This window comes from Sminthopsis crassicaudata, chromosome 3 (genome assembly GCF_048593235.1).
Source record: "Sminthopsis crassicaudata isolate SCR6 chromosome 3, ASM4859323v1, whole genome shotgun sequence".
Classification (NCBI taxonomy): domain Eukaryota; kingdom Metazoa; phylum Chordata; class Mammalia; order Dasyuromorphia; family Dasyuridae; genus Sminthopsis; species Sminthopsis crassicaudata.
In genome coordinates this window covers 385,960,009-385,980,792 of record NC_133619.1, presented here as the reverse complement: position 1 = coordinate 385,980,792, position 20,784 = coordinate 385,960,009, and the positions used below count along the sequence as shown (strand labels likewise).

Below are 20,784 nucleotides of genomic sequence, written 5' to 3'. Positions count from 1 at the left end.
AAAAAATTACCCATGCATATGTACTGTCAAAAAAATGTTATAATTATAAAATAAAATAAAAATTTAAAAAAATTGAAAAAAAATTTATTTTTGACATTTTTAATCTCTTTATATATCTCTGAATATATCTCATTTCTTTCTCTGCCTCAGCAAACTATACATTTTATAAAAATAAAAAAGGAGGAAAAGCAAAAATAACATTTCAGCAAAGGCTGAACATTATCTAGTAATAGTACAGGTGATAACTCTATTCTGTCAGTTTCCCATTTCTGCTATGAAGCAGAAGAGAGAAGGATTGGGCTAAACTTGATCTTTCTAACTAGATAGCATTTGATTTCACTATACTCTTTTTGTTTACATTGTTTAATCATGTTTATTTTTCCCTGATATTGTTTTATTTACTATTCATGTGTTCATATACATCTTCCAAATATTCTCTGAATTCTCACTAATTTTTTTTAAATCATTGGCTTCACCTTGTGTTCTAATGCTAGGGTTTCAATAGATTGGGAACTGGCACTAGTAAATCAGTCTATTTCAGATATTTCAAAGGGCAGTCCCTGCTATTATCCCTCTTTCCATTATATCCCAGATAAAAAAATTTAGAAAAGGGTTTCAATGGCACCAGATATCTCGTTTCCTTCATGGACCCTGCTGTCAAAATGTCAAAAAGCTGTCCTTGTCTAGATCTTCAGACTTCAGAGAAATAGAGAAGTTCTTTATCCAAAAGAGATTTGGGTATTTATGAAGTACATTGATAATAAGAATCCCTTTTTCCTTCCCAAATTACATACTTAGGAAATGTTTACAAGAAAAACTGGCTTCTTTGGGGGTTTAGGGGAAAGCTGATTACATACATATATATACATATACATATACATATATATATATATACATATACATATACATATACATATACATATACACATACATATATATATATATACATATATATATGTAAAACACCACATTTGTAATTATTGGAAACAATAACTTCTTTTGTAAAGAAAGATATACCACCAAAATACCATCCTTACAGATTAACAGGGATCTTAAATTGCCATTACCCTCTCTTCCAACATTTATATGACTCTTCCTAACACTCCCTAAATTCTGGCCTTAGAAGATACTTCTGTCTATATTAGGTGACTAAGTACTATAGATATAGCCAAATATTCTTGGAATTTGATAATTCTACTGCTTAATGTTGATGAAACTGTATAGGGTACCAAACTCTTTTTATTCTTCTGTATATAAAACTGTTTCATATAAGATGGTCTTCTGTTCTGGAAGATCTGAATAGCTAGATCTTCCTGGATCATACTGGGCTGTGACATGTCATGAATCAGTACAAAATATAATTTATGGATCAGAGTGAGTCGTATCCTTGTTTGGTTTCTTTTAGGCAGTAAAATGATGTAGTGGATAGAGCATGGGACATGAGTCAGGAAGAATTAAGTTTGAATATTTTCTTGTGAGAAAGTCTATTAACCACTCTGTCTCAGTTTCCTCAACTATAAAAGGTATACCTCAAAGGTATACCTATAAAAGGTATACCTACCTCAAAGGAGTCCTCATAACTCATTATGAGAATCAAATGAGTTACACTTTTAAAATGCTTTGCAAACCGTAAAGTGGTTTATACATGCTAGTTATTATTAGTTATAACTAGACTATTATTTTAAATTTAATAAATTATAACTAAAAAACCTCTTTTTTAAGCATGAGGTATGACATTTATCTTTAAATCTAAATAGGCTATTATTACATGACATGTTGAGTCATTTAAGGGAACGTAATTACTATATAGTGTTCATAGGAAGGTATTTTCACCCAAAGGTAGAATCTGAACAGAGACCTACCACTGGTTCTGAAAGTCATAGAATCCAGGTTCAAGTCTTTCTTCTGATATTTGCTACCAGTATGGCCTTCAGCCAATGACTTAATCTCTCTATAACTTAGTTTTCTCATTTTAAAAAATGAGACAGTCAAACAATAAGTCTTCAGAGGTATCTTCCATTTTTAGATCTTAGTTCCTAAGATATCATTATCAGGTTGCTGCAGTTTTGATTATATTGTATGAATAACTCTCCTCTCCACAGGAAATACTCCAACATCATGAAAATAGACAAATTTCTGATCATTAATAATAACATTTTTAGTAAGATTCCTTTTCCTTTCAAAGTTGCTAAAAGAGTATATGCAATTTGAAAATTCTTTCAATTTTGAGAAATACTGCCAGTGGTATTGGCTATATTACTAACTTGCTCCAAATTCTAATTTTGAAGTTGTATGTAGATTATTTTTTGTAATATTGCCCTTAGCCAAGGGACAGAGTTAATGTTAGCTTGTGAACTTTGACATATGTAGAAAAATAAATTGTATTCATTCATATTGGTAACCCTTTCTTAATTTAGCAACTAGATCTATTATTACAATCTTCTGATTAGTTAACTTATATTCCTTTGCTATTTAATCTATTCCCTTGTTCTTTATGTTTAACTTTTGATGCAGGATGGAGAAGAAATTAATGTTGGTCAGGAGAATTGAAATCCTTAAAGAAAAATGTCATTATGTCAAACAGAAATCAGTTTCCTGAACTTAAGAAACATCATAGGTTTTGTATATATCAAATACTTATGGTGATTTTCAATTTTTGGAGAAAGCTCTTTTCCTTAAGACTATATTAAAAACTCTGAAATAGTCTCTTTTGCAATTGGGTAATCTGCACATTTCCATCAGCTTCTTGGTTGAAATTTAAGTTCCTCCTCTAGGGATTGCTAAGGTAATTCCCTAACATAAGGTCAATATCTTTACCAGCTGCACAAACACCAGGTATTCTGGAAAGGGGGATTACAGTCATTCTGGAGGCCAAAGAGAAGGGGAGAGGTTCATTTAGCTCATTTAGTAAAATGTGCTAGTAATTGCTGTTTCAGGGATGCAGAAAAAAAAGAAGTAAAATGAAGGTCAGTTTGTCATGAATTCTATAACTGATTAGAATGGGAAAGGACTATAAACACTGTTCAGTGTTACCATATTTTCCACTTTAACTCTATGCATTTTTGGGAATCACATGTTATTTGCATTAATTTAAAAAATCAAAATGAGAGATGAACCAGCTTGAAAGATGAAGAGAGAAACCTTCAACCTCTCTTACCACTCCTCAGTATCCTGATTGATTCATCATTTATTTCATGTCCTCTAACTATATGTTTCTATAAGTTCTCTTCTTCCACTATAATCTCTATGTATATGATTACTATGCATATAATTAATATATATTAATCATATACATATTTTATACACACACACATATCCATCTCCAATGTCCCCTCTGAATCACAGTCCCACATTACTGGCTACTTATTGGATATTTGAAAACTAGATACCCTGGAGATATCTCAAACTTAAACTATTCCAAACGATCTCAATATCTTTACCTCAAAAACCATCCCTTTTCCAAATTTCCTTATTTCTGTCAAAGGCATCTCACTATTTCTCCTCTTCCCCTGGTTCGTTACTTTGACAGTAAACTCAGCTTTTAAATTTTACTCCTTCATGTCAAATCAATTGACAAACCTTGTCATTGCCACTACATTTTTCGAATCTGACCCCCTTTGTTTCTACTTACATAAGCACTAACTCCTTTCCAGGCTCTCTTTATCTCTTGCCTCAGTTTGCATTGGCCCCCTACTTGACCTTTCTATCTCAAGTCTCTCTCCATGTCAATCTATTTCCAAATAGATACTGAAATGATTTTCCTTAAAGTTGGTTGTGACCATATTGGTCCCCTCTTCAATAAACTTCAGTGGCTCCTGTCTCTGGATAAAATATAATCTTATTCATTTGTATTTTAAAGTCCTTTATGACATGACTTTTTCTGGTATGATTGTACATTATTTCCCTTCCCACACTTTACAGTCTAGCAAAACTAACCTTATCTGTGTTCCTCACACATGGAACAGAAAGCTACATTCCTCATCTCCAAGTTGACTATTTCTTGCTCATCACTTCAACCTTCTAGAATCCCTCTTTTTCTTCCAACATTAGCTCAAATGTCCTCTGCATGAAGTCTTTCTTCTTCCCGTCAATGCTAGAATCTCTTACTCTAATTACCTTGTATTAATTTTGTGTTTTCTGTATTTTGTAAACATATACATACATATATATGTTGTCTCAACAATAGAATGTTAGTCCTTTTAAGTGGAGATGACTTTATTTTTTGTATTTATATATTAAGTGGAATGTGTGGCAATTAATAAATGTTTGCTGATAGAGTAATACATTCTGTTCTTTGGTTGAAATTTGTATCAGGTCAGAAATGTGTGCTTTGTGGATTGGCCATGAAATAGGAACTAATAGTACTAAACATTTATATAGATAGCATTTTCATGTTTTCAAAGTACTTCACAAAATATATCTCATTTGAGCCTTACAATGATTCTGTGAGGCAGAAACCTCAAATATTTTTTTTGCCATTTTAGACATAAATAAATTAAAGCTCACAGGTGCTCATGGTTACAGATGATAATATGTATCGCAGGTGAGAACTGAACTTACTTTTTACCTTGAAGCCTAGGGCTCTTTCAATGCTACTTCTAGGCACTGTGACTTTAAGGGGCTTAAATGAGCTAAACATAAGCTGTTGCAACTCTAGCTCAAACATATATGCAAAACATACATGCAAAAGACAGAAGAGCCATTACTAGTTTGACCTCTATGGACAGCATCTTTCAGTAGTGAGAAGGTATTTTCTTAAAGTCCTGAAAACAAAGTAAAGTGTTGTCAGCAACAGGCCCTGGAACTCCTAACTCACTGATTCAATGGAGCTGAAAAATGAGGGCTAGCAAAGTTTCCAAAGCCCTGAAAGATGTTATATAGTCTGGCTCTCTTATGATTAAGTGATCTTTTCAGCTTTTAATGGGAAAAATAAATCATTGTTAAAAGATAATCTTGTCATGAGGAAGTCAAAAAGGTGTAATATCAATGGTTGGCCTTACCAAAAAAAAAAAAAAAAAAAAAAAAAAAAAAAAAAAAGCACCCTGAGGAATAGGATAAAGCAAATAACATGGTTTGTTTTGTTGTTGTTACTGTTGGTGGCCAGAGCAAAGTCAGCTTAAGAAGATACCTTGCTTTAAAAAAATAATAAGAGTCCAAAATAAATTCACTTAATAGAAAAATGAATGAACTTGATCTGGGGGTTGTTTTATAAAAACAGCACTCTAGGTTCGAAAATCCTTCTCCAGATCTTCCCTTGCTTCATCCAATAGCTTATTTCATGATGAAACTGCCAATTGTTCACATCCTTTCTCGGTTTTCCCTTTTATTCAATTTCTGATGCTGTAGATAATAACAGCACAGAGACAGCTACTAAAGTTAATGCTTTGCTTTGCTCTAAGGTCCAATCTATAGAAATACAGTTTAGGTACAGATGATAACACAAAATAGGACCTCAGATAGTTGATTTGCACGGATGAGTGCAAATTCTCAGTGTGATCAAAACAAGTGATATCATCTATTTAAACTAATAGTTTTTTGTTTTTTTTTTACTTCTATTCCACTGGGAATTGTGTGAACAAAGATATCTAAACTATGCAATAACAAAAAATTGAAAGAATGACATTTTCCTCCTTTGTTTAAACATATACATACAAACACAATTCATTCTTTCCATGGGTATATAGAGGATGGGAGATGTATACTTTCCCCCACCCTGATATTTAAGGGTATCACAAAGTCTTCCCTTATACATGAAGAAAACTGCCCAAATTTCTAATAAGATCTATTCCTCACCTGTTCTAAAAATATGCAGAGAAGTGGAGAAATCTGTTTTGATGTAACCCACTAAACATACTCTGAAGGGAAATAGCATAGTGGAAAGAATTTTGACTTTGGAGTCAAAGGCTGGGGTTCAGATTCCAGATTTATTATATAAAACTGTGTGACCTTGAGGAAATCATTTAACTTTTCTGGATCTCAATTTCTTAACCTGTAAAATGAAGAATTTAAACTAGCTGATTTCTGAGGTTCCTTCTGCTTCTAATTCTATAATCTTTCCAGTCATATTCTTTCAGGTCCTGTCCACTTACAGCTTGGGCCCTCATATGTGATAGAAAGGATATGGATTGACACCTGATTTGTGATTTCATCAATAAAACAAACTCTCAGGTGAGGAAACGCTCTATCAATGTAAATACATTCTCTTTCCCCAGGCCAGTTTATTGTATTAACTGCCTACTAGAGTACTATTTGATTTATACAGGTCACATAGTATGTATATTTTAAAGGTGGCTATTGAATCTATGGTCTTCCAAGGTTAAAGATTAATATTAGATCAATAGCCACTTTTCTCTCCAGAAAGTCTACAAGAAATTTTTGTTCTTTTCCTTAAGGGCGAACAAACATAACTAAAGTTTGTTGTCTAGTCATTTCCAACTCTTTGTGATGCCATTTACTTTTTTCTTTACAATGATACTCAAGTGGTTTGCCTCTTCCTTCTCCAGTTCATTTTACAGAGGAGGAGACTGAGGCAAAGAGACTTGTTCAGAGTAACATAGCTAGTAAGTACCTAAGACCAAATCTGAATTTTGGAAGATGAATTTTCCTGATTCCAGATTCTTCATTCTATCCCTTGTTCCATTTTCCTGCCATGCTACCAAGACAGTATTATTTACCATCACTAATGAGCAGAATTCAGTCAGTCCACTAGTAATAAAAGGGTAGGTAGAATATGTAAGACATATATTAAATGCAGATTTTCTCATTTTGCAAGCATTCAATAAATATTGTTGTCACTGGGATGGATTTTTTCCATTTGTACACTGTACATTTAACTCACATAATAAGAAAATCCCATTTGATTGAAATATAGATCTAGATGCATTAATCAAAATACCCAATTTACAAATGATGTGTTTAGATTTTTTAGAACAATGAAACAAGTTAAATGTGGACTTGTGGGTATATTTAAAATTACTGAGGGATTATAACAGTGAAGAAGATGAAAGAAAATTATGAGTCAAAATAGAGTGAATCATATTCATCTTAACATATAACCAAATTCCAATTATCCTGATTAATGGTTGGAGTAGAAAATAAGTTTTGATGTTAAAAAATATATAATCATTCAAATTTCATTTGTGAATAATTATATTAATAATTAACACTATTAATTGGTATAGTATTTTATGCTTTTCAAAGCACTTTCACATGGTTTGTTATTTCATCTTCTTAGGACCCTCTCAGTCCCAACACACCCACCCACACACCCATACATGCATGCATGCACATACACACAACCATATGCTTAGACAATGCAACATTTTCTGAGCCCAGCCTTGACTGCCCTCCTGGTTTGGTTCTGCTGTCAGTAGACTAGGACCCAGATGGGTGACATAAGGGAGGAGGTTACAGGTCTCCTGTAAGTGATTCATTAAAAAGATTATCTGATCACTGATAATTGAGAATTGGCTATGTATACTATCCTTTGACCACCTAATCCAAAGTCATTTTTATAAAAACTTGGACATAGTTAAGAGTGTCAAAAGTCTAAATGTAGCATTATTTGTATTCTGTGTTCTGTTCTGACAGTTCTATAAACCAGATAGTTTACTGACAATTCTGTGCTACCAGATACCAATGAAGGCTTTCTGTCCAGCTTTATGTTGTCAAATCTCATGAAAACATGAGGAATTACAAAGCCTTAGAGGATGGTGAAGTTTAGATTACAAAAGATGAGATGGACAGATTTCGTATTTTCATTGCAGATGATTTTTTTTTTTTTTTTTTTTTTTTTGCCTTTTCATACTGTTAAGCATATTTTTTAAGGCAGGAAATGCAACTAGTGTTTGTTTCTAGTGCTGCTTCTGTTTTCAGATTTCTTTTCTGTAGGAAAAATGTGTTGCCCAGCTGTCTAGAATCCCAATCAGGATATACTTCCAGCACAAAATATATTGCAGGAATGATTTTAGCTAATTGAAAAAGGAACAAAAATTAAGCCGGGCCCAGTTCATATTTTTTCCCCCTGAGAATTCGCTTACTCAAATTGAGCCAATATGAACAAATTTGGTGATGGCCATAGAATTTAAACTTATTAGGGGATCTTCAAATCATTTAGATTTAAATGTTAATTATTTTTATAAATCTACATAAACAGTAAATAGCAATCCTGATTCAAAGGCAGTTCTTTTAAATGTAGATCTCGTTCTTTTAAACTGCAACACTTCTCTGTCACTCTCTTTAACAACTTGTTAAAGACAAAAGATATAAATGTAAAGGAATATTATACTAGTATGCTGGAAGAAATGATGAAAGAGGTGGTTTCAGGGAATTCTGGGAACATTTGAATGAACTGGCACAGAGCAAAGGAAGCAGAATCAGGAGAACCATATAAACAACATCATTGTAGAGGCAAACAACTCTGAAAGCCTTAAGAGCTCTGAATCTTTGAGCAACTCTTAACTACAGATTTTTACTCACCTTCTGAAAGAGAGATGAGACACTTAGGGTACAGAAGTGTGTGTGTGTGTGTGTGTGTGTGTGTGTGTGTGTGTGTGTGTGTGTGTTCGTGTGTGTGTTCATGTGTTTGTGTTCAATGTGGGAATTTTGATATTTTGGTACTTTGATAGACTATTCATATTTGTTACAAAGGCCCCTTTCCCACTGTCCATGAGGAGAGGAGGGGAGAAAACATAAATTTTTGTTAATTGAAAAACTTAAATTTAATCTTTAAAAAAAGATAAAAGGCTCATAAAGTTTAACATATACTCAGAGGTTTATATTGATATTAGAAATGGTAGTAACTTTTAAAGCCTGCAAAATGCTAAGAAGCCCATTTTAAAGAGTAGATCTAAAAAAAGAAGATGCCATGGAGAAGCTATAGAGTCAAATAAAAGTCTCATAAGCAACAGTTTTTTCTTCCACATCTTTCCAGCACTTCCATTCACAAACCCTACCTCCTGAAATTTCCTCCCTGCAAAATTCAAGGTCTCAGGTATGGGGGAGGGATTTCTACCTGAACGTGCACTCACCCCAAGCAAATACTGAAAAAATATTAGTTGTTTTTTATTTTCATATTTAGACTCATCATAGCCTTTGTCCACTGGAAAGACATGACAGACAATACAGGATATTCCTTCTAACACTGGTTTAATAGAATATACTATTAATAGAATACACTAGAATACTCTGATAAACTCCTTATTAATAAATAGTGACTCAGAAACTCCTTTTGGTAACAACAACACAAAAAGGTAAGCTAAGAACAAATGATATACACATAACATATTTAGAGGCGAAACAGTAGTTCTCCTAGATTAGATTGCTTTACAATTTCTTTAAGATTCCAACATTTCTAAACTCTCAAGAATAGATCTTATCCATTATATATGTCCAGTGATAATGATCTCTCATTTATATACCCTTCCTGTTTTTCTCTGTCTAGAAGCAAGACTCTCTATAATGTTTACAATAATCATCCAACTGAAATGTTATCTTCATCCATTAATTCTCTTCCTCTAGTATTCCTATAATCACCAAATGTGGTCAGTATCTAAAAGACCATTATTCTGTTTTGCTCCATCAAGGTTTTAGTTCTAACTTGCTGAATATCCTTGGAAGGGAGAATGGGAAGAAAAAAAAAAAGAGGTCTAGATTCTCTGACTTATGTTTATTGCGAATTTTAATTAGATTTATGTTTGGATTATATTCTGGATCTGAAAGCAATATATTTGAGTTTTGTGCTCAGCATACTTTTAGGTACATTTATGTTTCCTTACTACTACCAATAGACAATCATAGAAAGTTATCAACTCTTTGACTTCTGATAAGTAGAACCATAGTTTAAAAAGATAGAACTACACAACAGAGAATCCCATACATTTGATAAAAATGAAAAGAAATATAATTTTAAAATATTTGTTATTTTCTTCTGCTTTAAAAATATGATCCTTTTCTCTCTTTTTATTTCTCCTCCTCTCAGGATTGTTTTATTCTATTCATTATCCATGGGTTTTTTTGGTTGTTGTTGTTTTATTTATTTTTTATTTTTTTGGTCACCACCAGTTGATCTATATTCTTATTTACCTTCCATTTTTAGATCTCTACTACTCTGGCCCACCCCCACCCCATTATTCTTTCCTTCTCTGGTTAATAATTCTTCGTACTTCTTCAACTTTTCTCTTTCTTTCCCTTCAACTCATCAACCTATATCTACTGCATATAGCAGAGTCTGAAATATAGTTAGTGATGGAAGAGCACTAAAAAAAAATGACTGAGGGGAAGGAATCACTTACCTTGATTGACAATAAATCGTAGCTTCTGTATTGTTGCCAGATTGCCACTAACTCGATATATTCCATCAACATCCAGACCTGGAAACAGAGGTGCATATTTCATACGGGTTCATGTAAGCACTTGCTATAAGGAGTGAGTGACAGGAAAACAACAATGAAAAAATATATCTTAATGAATGTGAGGAGGAATCGTACAATGAATTTCTATCAAAAATCTCCTCCCTTTCAGAGGAAAAGTAATAAATTATGAGATTTTAGCTCTGACTGCAATAATAGCAAAATAGAAATATGTGTAAAACTCAAATAAGATAATCTTAATTTAATTTTATTTTTTTCCAGAATTGTTTTTGGCATTTCATCATTAATTGATATGAATGTTTAATAGATACTCAGGATAGTAGTAGACAGTATGGAGTTAGGGTGAACATGCTAACCACAACTCTTCCATAGAAGAAACCTAGAATTCAGTCAGGGATTTACAATCAAACCAGGGCTGCCAGGCATATGCGTGTTATGCCCTCTTGTGGAAAGCCAAAATAACCCAAGGGTTATACAAAGATAGCAAGAGCAGATGATGGTCTAGATATTTGAAGACACAAATTGGAAATTCTATTCCATATATTTAATGTGGTGATCTAGGATGTTAAAAACATTTAGTACTCCTGTGTACTTACCCCCACCCCCCAAAAAAAAAAAAACTCATGAAGAAGGTGGATATTAATTTTAGATGACTTGAGAATTGATCCCTGATAATTAAAAAACAGGTGAATTTCACATAGCAGTATACTTTAAAAATCAGCTTTCTCATACCTATAATCCCCAAGCTAATATGTCTATTACTAAGCAATCAAAGAGACTGAGGAACGCAGGAGGAAAGTCATATTCAAACACTAACATCCCTTATAGCATGTGTAACACAAATAACAGAGTTCAGATTTCACAGGAATAATCTCTTAGTGGAGCTTGTTTCTCCTAGCTACAAGCAATTTAGAATTCAGTTGACAAAGCCTTTCTTTGCCATGAAATATTATCTAGTATGGCATAAATATCTCCATACTCCTGCAAGTTTATTATTTGACACATTTTGTTGATTAATATATTATTACTTGCAAATTATTTTGGTATCAGGCTATGACATAAGTAGCTAAAATACCTCATAGAATGTTTAAAACATGGATTCCCACTTCTGGTATAAGTTGTAACTAAAGATCCACTTGGGATAATGTTAAGATATAACTATTATTGAAGGCAGCTAGGTGATGCATTGGAAAGAACACCAGTCCTGAAATCAGAAAGACCTGAATTCAAATTGGGCTTCTATCTGTGTGCAATCCTGAGAATCATTTAACCTTATTTGCCTTAGTTTCCTCTTTTATAAAATGAAGTAGAGAAGGAATTTGCAAATCATTCCAGTATCCTTGCCAAAAAAATACCAAATGTTTTCCCAAAGAATGTCTGAGAAATAACTGAGCAACAACAAATTGGTGAAGTCAGAGTTTATATGTGGTACTAATATGCAGGCTTTTTATATTTTATTATATGATAGACCCTGTATCTTCCTGAGAATGGTAACTCTGTGAAGATATTGATGAGGCTAGGTTCCTACAAGGAAATGAAATGAATATATAATTTACTGGTAAATAGAAACATAATATTTATTACTGATAGATAGGAATAACGAATATAGTAAATTGCTGCCAATATAAACACATAGGTATTACCTATTGTCTATAGATAAAGAAACATGATTCTATTAAAGAATTAGCTAATAATTATTGCAGATGAAAGTTGAAATTTGCTCTTCATTTCATCATATTTGCCCTAAGACCTTAGCTCCTTAATTTATATTGTGACTCTAAAAGAATATGACATGACAGTTTTCTTATGGTCCAAAAATTGGGTCTGAAAACATGGGATATAAAGAATCCCATGTATGTTTGAATATAGATTGCATTAATTGTTTATCTACTTTTAATTCTAGCAAACAAGAATTTATAAGGTCCTATGTAAAGAACTGTATTGGGTGTTAGGGATATGAAGACAAAAATGAAGAGTCTCTGTATTCAGAGAATTTATATTCTAGAGAGAGGAAGCTGCATATTGTTGTTATTGATCCTTCTTTTCCAGTGACATTATGTTTGATGTCTTGACTTGTATATTGTGACTTTGTCCTCAGTTTAAATATCCTATTACAAGTATATCATCTGTAGAACCATTACATCACCATACTAAGTACTGAGTATATGTAAATTAGATAACCATTGTCTCATCAATTCCATTGAGTTAACACCTTGTTTCAAGTATACTTCTTTCAAATATACTTCTCCAAAACTCCACCCACTACAATATATGAACTAAATTTAAGTGAGACAGAGTTGCACAAAGTTGTCAGCCTCATTCTTTCTTCCAGACTCATCAGAACCCAGTGGCAAGACAACAGTCAAAACTACTGACGATGGCACAGAATGCAATAGATGTCCTTGGTTTTTGACGTTTGATCAACTCTAAGTACTGCACAGAGCCTGCTTCAGCCATTTTTGTGGCCATTGGAACAAATTGTTTTCATCTACCCATTCCACTGGGTAGGGGAAGGAGTCTTCACATATTTGGGGAGATATCCCCCTAATTCACTAAAAAGTTTGAGGTCTGTCAGTTACTTTTTAATCTGTTTTAGCCTGTATGGTGAGATGTGCATGCTACAACTTCTTGGAGCCATAGATAAGAGTTGGATGAAAGAATACCAAAGATAGATAAGCAGTCCTTAAAAAGGCTTAGCAGCCCTCCCTTACAAGGTGCTATTCCTTCCTATATAATCCCCACATCTCAGACTCAATATGTACACCAAAAATAAATATAAAATATAAATGATGTAAATATAGTTCAAAGGAGAATACCATTATTAGAGGAAGTGAAGGGATCAAGGAAGAACTAACTCTATGTGATGGTACATGGGCTAAAACTTGAATGGGGCAAGGGATACCAAGAGGTAGAGAACAATACAACATATTAACGAAAGGCCGTAGCAGAGACCAGTTACCAAATTTATTCATTATCCTGGTTTTCAATGTAAATAAATCTGATTTTTTTTTAGTAAATATGTTAAATTTCAATTCAAGCACTGAATATCTATCATGTTCAAGATACTTTGTCAGTGACAAGGTCACAAGACTGGGCCGAAACATTATAAAATAAATTAGAGGAATATTTCTAAATGAAATTATATTTGAATTTTGACAAGTTTGCATTTTTAATCATATGGCAAAGGGTAATTATATAAAGCAAGAAAAAATATACTAATTTTGATGTGCCTATAATGGAAAAGGTATTTTCTTAGTCATATGTAATATAAAAAGAAAAATTAAAAGGTCTTTATCCTGAATAAGCTTACTTACTCCTAGGTTTATATTCCACAAATGAAGATTTACAAAGTAAGTACAAAGCATGAGCTGAGCCTTGAACGGAGGTAGAGTGTCTAAGAAAAAGAGATGAGGAAAAGGAGCATGATAGGCATGGGTGGCATTAAGGTGGGAGATTTGTCATGAAGGAAGAACATCCTGGAATTTTCCTAGAATTTTGTATTGGCTAGAGTGGGAAAATTTATGTGAAATCACTTAGGAAATATAGTTTGGAAAAAAATTGGGAAGGACTTTCAATGTCAAAGAAAAAAGACGTTGTATTGGATCCTAGAAGCAATAGCAGGATAAACTTGTAAACATTGTAAACTTGTTTGTTTTTTTGTTTGGTTTTCCTTTTTTAAATAGAATTACTATTTGCTATCAAAATAGTGTATAGTTTTGGAAAGAGAAAACTTTGAACGAGGAAAATTCCTTTAGAGATTTTGCTAGAGTTTAGGCAAGAAAAAATAAAGGTCTAAAGTAGAATAATAATTATGTGAGTGTCAAAAAGGGATGAATGTAAGCAAGAATGAGGAAGTGGAATAAAGAGGTCTTCATGACTCTTTGGAAATGGAGTAGGAAGAGAGGGAAAGTGAAGAATAGAGTATAATTCTAAGGTTGAAAACTCAGAGAACTGAAAATATGATAACCATGAGAGACAGCCAGCATGAAAATTGGGAGGAAGGGTGAGTTTAAGGATAGAAATAATGAATTCTGTTTTATTGAATATGAGAAACCTGTGGGATATCTAAGTAGAGATTTTCAATAGGCTGTTAATAAATAGGGGATTGATATTCAGCAAAAATATAATGACTACATAGAGAGATTTGGGGACCACCTGAATGGAGATAATAATGTAGCTCATGGGAATTGATGAGACATCTGAGAAAGAATGTAAAAAAGAGGAGACCCCAGGAAAGAACCTTATGACACATTTACACATAAGTAACATGGATGATTATCTAACAACAACAACAAAAATTGAGTAGAAGTAGATAAGGTAGGAGTAGAAACAGAAAAAAAGCAGTCATAAAAAATCAAAAAGGAAAAAAGATTAGCCTTCAGGATAGGATGGTCAATAGTGCCAAAAGCTACAGAAAGATAAGTAATGATGAGAAGAGAAGGGAAAAGTTAACTTATTATTTCAGTTGAATGATGGGTTAAAACTTTCAATGAGTATAAAAGTGAGTGGATAGAATGAGGAAATAGAAGCTATGAGTATAAATGTCTATTATATTGTGAAAAAGAAAGAAACATGAAGAATTTAAGGATTACAATGAAGGTTTTTTTTACAATTTTTTTAAACTTTTTTGTTTTTGTTTTTTGTTTGTTTATTTGTTTTTAAAGATTAAGGACATTTAGATATGTTAAATGGATTGGACAAGAGTCAGTAGATAAAGAGGGATTGGAAATTAGACACAGAAAGAGTCAAGAGAGATAAAAAAAGAAGAGATAATTAAAATGGCAAATTCTCAGAGGAGATATGGATGTTGCAATATGGACATATTTAGAAAGGTAAGGGGCCACTTCATAAGCATTACAATAAAGAAAAAAGAATAAAGTAGGATGTTATTGATAGTATTCAAAATAATATTTGGCTTTTAGATTTGAGGTAAAAGTAGAAAGATAATTATTTTCTATTTGTTTATATGTTTTGCAGGAAGTAATATATCATTTTTAGTCATGCACACATACTAGGTGTACACATAGACACACAGTCACATCTATATTCATAACCTAGTTTTTCTTTACTAAATACAAACATATTTTGCAATTATAATCTTACTCCAGACTTTTTTTTCCAGTTCTGTTACACACTGTTCCCACACACAGACTATATGTTCCAACCAAACCACCTCACTTGCTGTTCTTCACATATATTTTATGTTTCTGTACCTAAGCTGTTTCCCATGTGTGGGATAAACTCCCTCCTCACCTTAGTTTTTTTACCTATAGCACCTTTCAACATTTAGACCAAATACCTTTTCTTCAAAAGGCTTTTCTTGTTTTTCATAATTTCTAGTGATCCTTATCCATAATTGCTTTATATTTTTACATGTATCCTGTATTTACTTATTTGGAATATTCTATATATCCATATATTGCCTCTCCTTTCTCCCATCTGTAGTAGAATATAAACTTTGTAAGAGCAGACATTGTATCTCACTTTTGGATTTTAAATATTCCCAGCACAAAGAATAGTACCTGGCACATAAGTGCTTAAAAAATGCTTGTTGATTGATGGATGCATTTGCCTTTTGTATTCACTGACTGATTAGTAAGAATAATGTATTTGAAGACTGAGAATCAGAATTTGACCCAGGGTAGATATGAGTAAATTACAAATAAATTTTTCTTTAAAATTTTATTTTAGTATTGCCCTAACCTAGTAGGAAGTAGAATAAATATTCACAATATATCTCTAATGTCAGCACTGCAATGGTGGGGAGAATGGAAAGCTACAGAAGCCACTTTTGAGCTGAATTTTGGGGAAATCCATGTTCCTTTGGAATTGGTTCAGTTTTTAGAATAAATGTTCCCAGGGTAAATCTATTCAACTGGACCGGGATTTGGGTGTGTAGGACAGAAGCACCATATGATTAACAGACATCCAAATGACCTCCATATGTCCAAGTATTTGGCCAATTGACTATATTAGTTCCTTGCCCTGTGGGAGTTCCAAATGAATCCAATCAAATAAACATTTATTAAGTACCAACTAAATGCAAAATACTATACTAAATACAGGAGCTGTAATAACAAAAGTAAAACCATTTCTCTCCTTAAGAAACTTAAGTTCTCCTAGGGTATAACATATAGAGATAAATAGATTAATTTAAGGAGATAAAAGAAACACTAATGCCTTGGAGAGGAAAATTAGAAAGGTTTCATAAAGAGCATGATAAAGGTACCTTGTTGCCAATTTGCAGAGAACTTCAGAGTAAATGCCAGGATGAAGAGTTTGTACTTGATCTCTGAGGAAATGGGGAAGCACTAAAGAATTTTGAAGAGAGTCACATAATCTGATCTATTTTAGATTTTAAAAAATGATGCAGGATTTTCATTCTTTTATATCATTGTATAAAAATGTGAGAGGACTCTATTTGGTGAAATTAGAGAATTTGTATTTCCCCATCAAAATTATCTCAGATATTATCACTTCTATTCATGTATTTTTAAAATTATCTTTTTTTTAAAACCAATTTGGTCACATATGTAACATTTTCTGAGGTAACTAGATGATGCAGTGGATAGAATATCAGTCCTGAAGTCAGGAAGTCCTGGATTCCATATTGACACTTGATACTTACTAACTGTGATCCTGGGCAAGTTACTTAATCTCAATAGCCTTGCCAATAACAAAACAAAACAAAAACAAAAACAAAAAAATACCAAAGCAAAAACAACAACAACAACAAACATTATGTTTTTTATTTCTTCCTTGAGTTTTCCTTCTACTTTATTATGTCAGGGATCTTCAAAATGTAAAGCAGAAAATACTGTAATATTTTAGGTAGACCCTTTTTTGGCTTTAAAAGGTATATCAGAAGAACATTTATATAAAAGAAATTTTAAAAAAAGGATCAGTAATCAAGAATGGTTGGCACCTTGCCATAGGTTGGATAGACACCATATGATCAACTGGATATTACTATACTGTTGAAGCAATGTAACCTTATCCTAAATTAATAATTCAACTTTCTCTTTGAATAAAAGGGGCAAATGGAGACATTGTGGGTAATTCTGAACTGTGCAGCTCTTGTGGTTGTAACACACAATTACACTAAGAAATATTGCTGAGTGGTTTCAGATCGAAACAAGAAAGTAAGGAGTAAAGCAAAAACACATTCAATTCAGTTTGTGTATCTAAGTTGACACAGTTCCCAAACCTTTTGGATTCAAGAATCTCAGCACCACTTATCTTGTGTCTGATAACAGTCTTTGACATTAGTATCTCTAATACTAAAATGTCTTGGGTTCTCTTGATGTCATACTTTTAAAATTATCTAAATCAGGTGAAGATGACAAACCACATATTAAAATGGAGAGCATTACAACTCATAAAATGATCTGGAAAATATCAGTGAATTGCAACTGTTATAAATTTATATAGGTCCAGTCTTGAGGTTTGATTAGCACTCCCTTGGATGGCATACAACATGGCCAACCCCAAAATGCTGAGAATATTACACCAATTACAGTGTTCACGTGCCATCCACTTTCGGCTCCAAGAACTTTGAAAGTCAAGCCAAACCAAACCAATGTAAATTGGTGGATTTGGACATCCTTTTCATGACCACATTATCCTAGCTGGATTTGAGACTACTTATTTTGGAAATATAATTAGACCAAGTATTATTTTAAAATGAGCAATGTCTTCAAGGCTCCATGTTGTGCTTCTGTGAAGTTTGGAGAAAATCACTTTGAGAGGCACCTCTTTCAAGAAAACAACATGATTGCAAATGCTATCAGCGTTTCTGTTGGGTAGGCTAAAAATATTTCGGAACATGATGAAACTCAGGCATTTTAAGTTTCCTGTTTGATGAGAGAGAGTGGAGAGAAAAAGAAAAAAGACAGAGAAAGAGAATGAGACTGAGAGAAAGAGGGAGAGATAGAGAGACAGAGACAAAGAGAGATAGAAACAGAGACAGAGACACAGAGAGATACACACAGAGAAAGAGACAGAAACAGAGAGGGACAACTACAACTACTACATGCACTATAATGGAATTTGTTGTTTTTTTTTTTTTTTTTTTCAGAAGCTAGCTATATTGTGTTTCAAAATAGTCTTTATCACTGACAGAAATCACTAGGTTTTGCTCTTATGAATTAAAAAAATTAATAATTGTACTCCCTTTCTTCTGAAGGTTAGAATAGGATGGACACACAATTAGGAATTATTAGACCAAATGGTGGTCTAAGCTCAATGGAAAGAATGCAGCTGTCATGAATAATTCCCACCATAAATCTTAGAAACTTTCCAAAAAGAAATCTAAGAGACAAGGACTGTATCCAGAGTTGACTAGTTTATTTGCCAAAAAAGTTTTTTTTTTTTTTAAACAATGCAGATGAGCTTGTTAAAAATAGTCCCAAATCATGTATTAGGTAGCATTCATTTGGTTACATTGATAATAGGCTAACCTTCAAAGATATGGATCGAGGTCTAGTTGAGAAACACCCAGAAAGGTCCTATTTGTTGCTGTGACATGAAAGAAAATTTACCAGAATCTCTTGAGTCTGCAAATGTGGGCTGGGAATTTTGCAACGAGTCTCTCTCCTGAGATTTATGGTGATTCCTAATTCCTCAGAGGACTGCTACCGCAACTGCCATTCTCCCAATTCTTTGGCCTTTTGGCTTTTACCCCTGGCTAGAACTAGTGAGGACAGGAACACCCACAGACTAGTCCCAAAGAAGCTGTTGCACATTTTTTTCATAGTCTTTCACAAAGTCCCATTCCAGTTCAGAGCTAAATATGAAGTGAATGGTATTCGGTATTCAGACCTATTCCCCACTCCAAATTGACATTACTGTTTCCAAGCTATCATTGCCAACTTATCTGTTCACACACTTTAAATCCTAAGGCTTGGAGTGTAGGATATCATTAAAAAAACAGTTTCTAATTTGATTTCTCTCCCCATTTTCTTGGTATTTGTGCTGTTTCTGTATGCCTGTTCTATTTTAGTTATTGCACGTCTGATAATTTCCTATGAGATGGCTATTCTTCAAGAATAATCATTATGGGAAATGGGTGTGGCTCAGAGCCACATGGATTGTTTGTAAGAATAATTATTTTTCTCTATGTGACAATGCAATAGAATCCAAACTGAGACAGACTTTTCTTATTGTGTTGTTTCCTTTTTCCTAAAAAAAAGTTCACAATCTATGTAGCCCTAGAAAACTTCTGGTACAGAAGTGCCCTTTGTTGCTGTAAATTATGATAATAGAGAGAATTCCTGAGGGCATCTATTGGTCAGAAGAATTGCCCAAAGCCATACATTCAGAGTATGCCAGAGAAAAGAATTGAACCCAGTTCTTTCTGACACCAATTTACAGACAACAAGAGAGAAAGTCTTTGAAAATTGAGGTGGTCAAAAAGTTCATCACTGTGGTTAACTTAGTGATGAATGGTCCTTTCTGACTTTAGGTTGGTGAAGCCTATATTCAGAATCTTTAGTTTGTAGGATTTTTAAAAAGTTGCTTTATTACCATAGTTTCTAACAACTCAGTTCTCATCTGTAAGATGGGGGAAGATAGAGGAAAGTTACTATAGATGATCTCTGAGGTCCCTTGTAGCTCAAGATCCATGATTCTATGATCATTAATTCATAATGATATATCAGAGCAGAAATTAAGTGGAAGGATTTTGGTTATGGATGAGATAAATATAAAAGGAAGTGAGAGAGAACTAGGAACAATCAGAGATATGTTGACCAATGACTTGGCCTAATAAGTATATTGCTGGTAGAATTATTGTGTTGGACAAAACAATCTAGTTTGTAGACAAATACTATATAAAATTATCATTGTTGTAAAGGGACACAAGTATGAAAGGGGGGAAAATGGTAATCTGATGGGTCTACCAACACCAGGGATCCATTCTTCATGTTCCTATGAATTGATTATGTCACCAGCATTATCAAGTGTTATTGTAAATTATGGGCAAATTTGTGTACCCATATAAGTTTCTTTCTGGGAAAACAAGCAAACAAAATAGTCCTCTATTCATTAATGAAATCTTATATTTCATTAGAGTTTACTATTCTTCGAGAGTCTCTCGTGGAGCACAAATTATTTCACTTTCTATCTTTGCCTCCCAAGCTCTTTGCAGAGTTCCTGGACATTTAATAAATGCTTGTTGATTGATTGGGTTTGTACTTCAGAAAGAGTACTGTTTTATACAGACCACTAGAAGATCAAATGCTTTGTATTGTATTGTTTGGCAATACATAGAATCATAGAGTTTCAAAGTTAAAATGACACCTAGGAGGTAAGTCAGTCAGTCAAATAGCAGTTGTTCACCTACCACATGCCAGGCATTGTGCTAAGTGCTAAGGAAAACAAACTAAAGCTCAACTAGCCTTTGCCTGAAGATCTG

General features: G+C 33.2%; 1 protein-coding gene across 3 annotated transcripts in view; it reads right to left on the bottom strand.

The window, feature by feature from the left end:
• Window positions 1-20,784, bottom strand: part of ARHGAP15 (Rho GTPase activating protein 15) — an 818,431-nt gene that overhangs the window by 248,075 nt on the left and 549,572 nt on the right. For all 3 annotated transcript variants that reach the window (XM_074302035.1, XM_074302034.1, XM_074302036.1), the window contains one exon: window positions 10,293-10,370. In XM_074302035.1, the coding sequence (XP_074158136.1) occupies window positions 10,293-10,370 (78 nt within the window). The remainder of the gene's footprint in view (window positions 1-10,292; window positions 10,371-20,784) is intronic.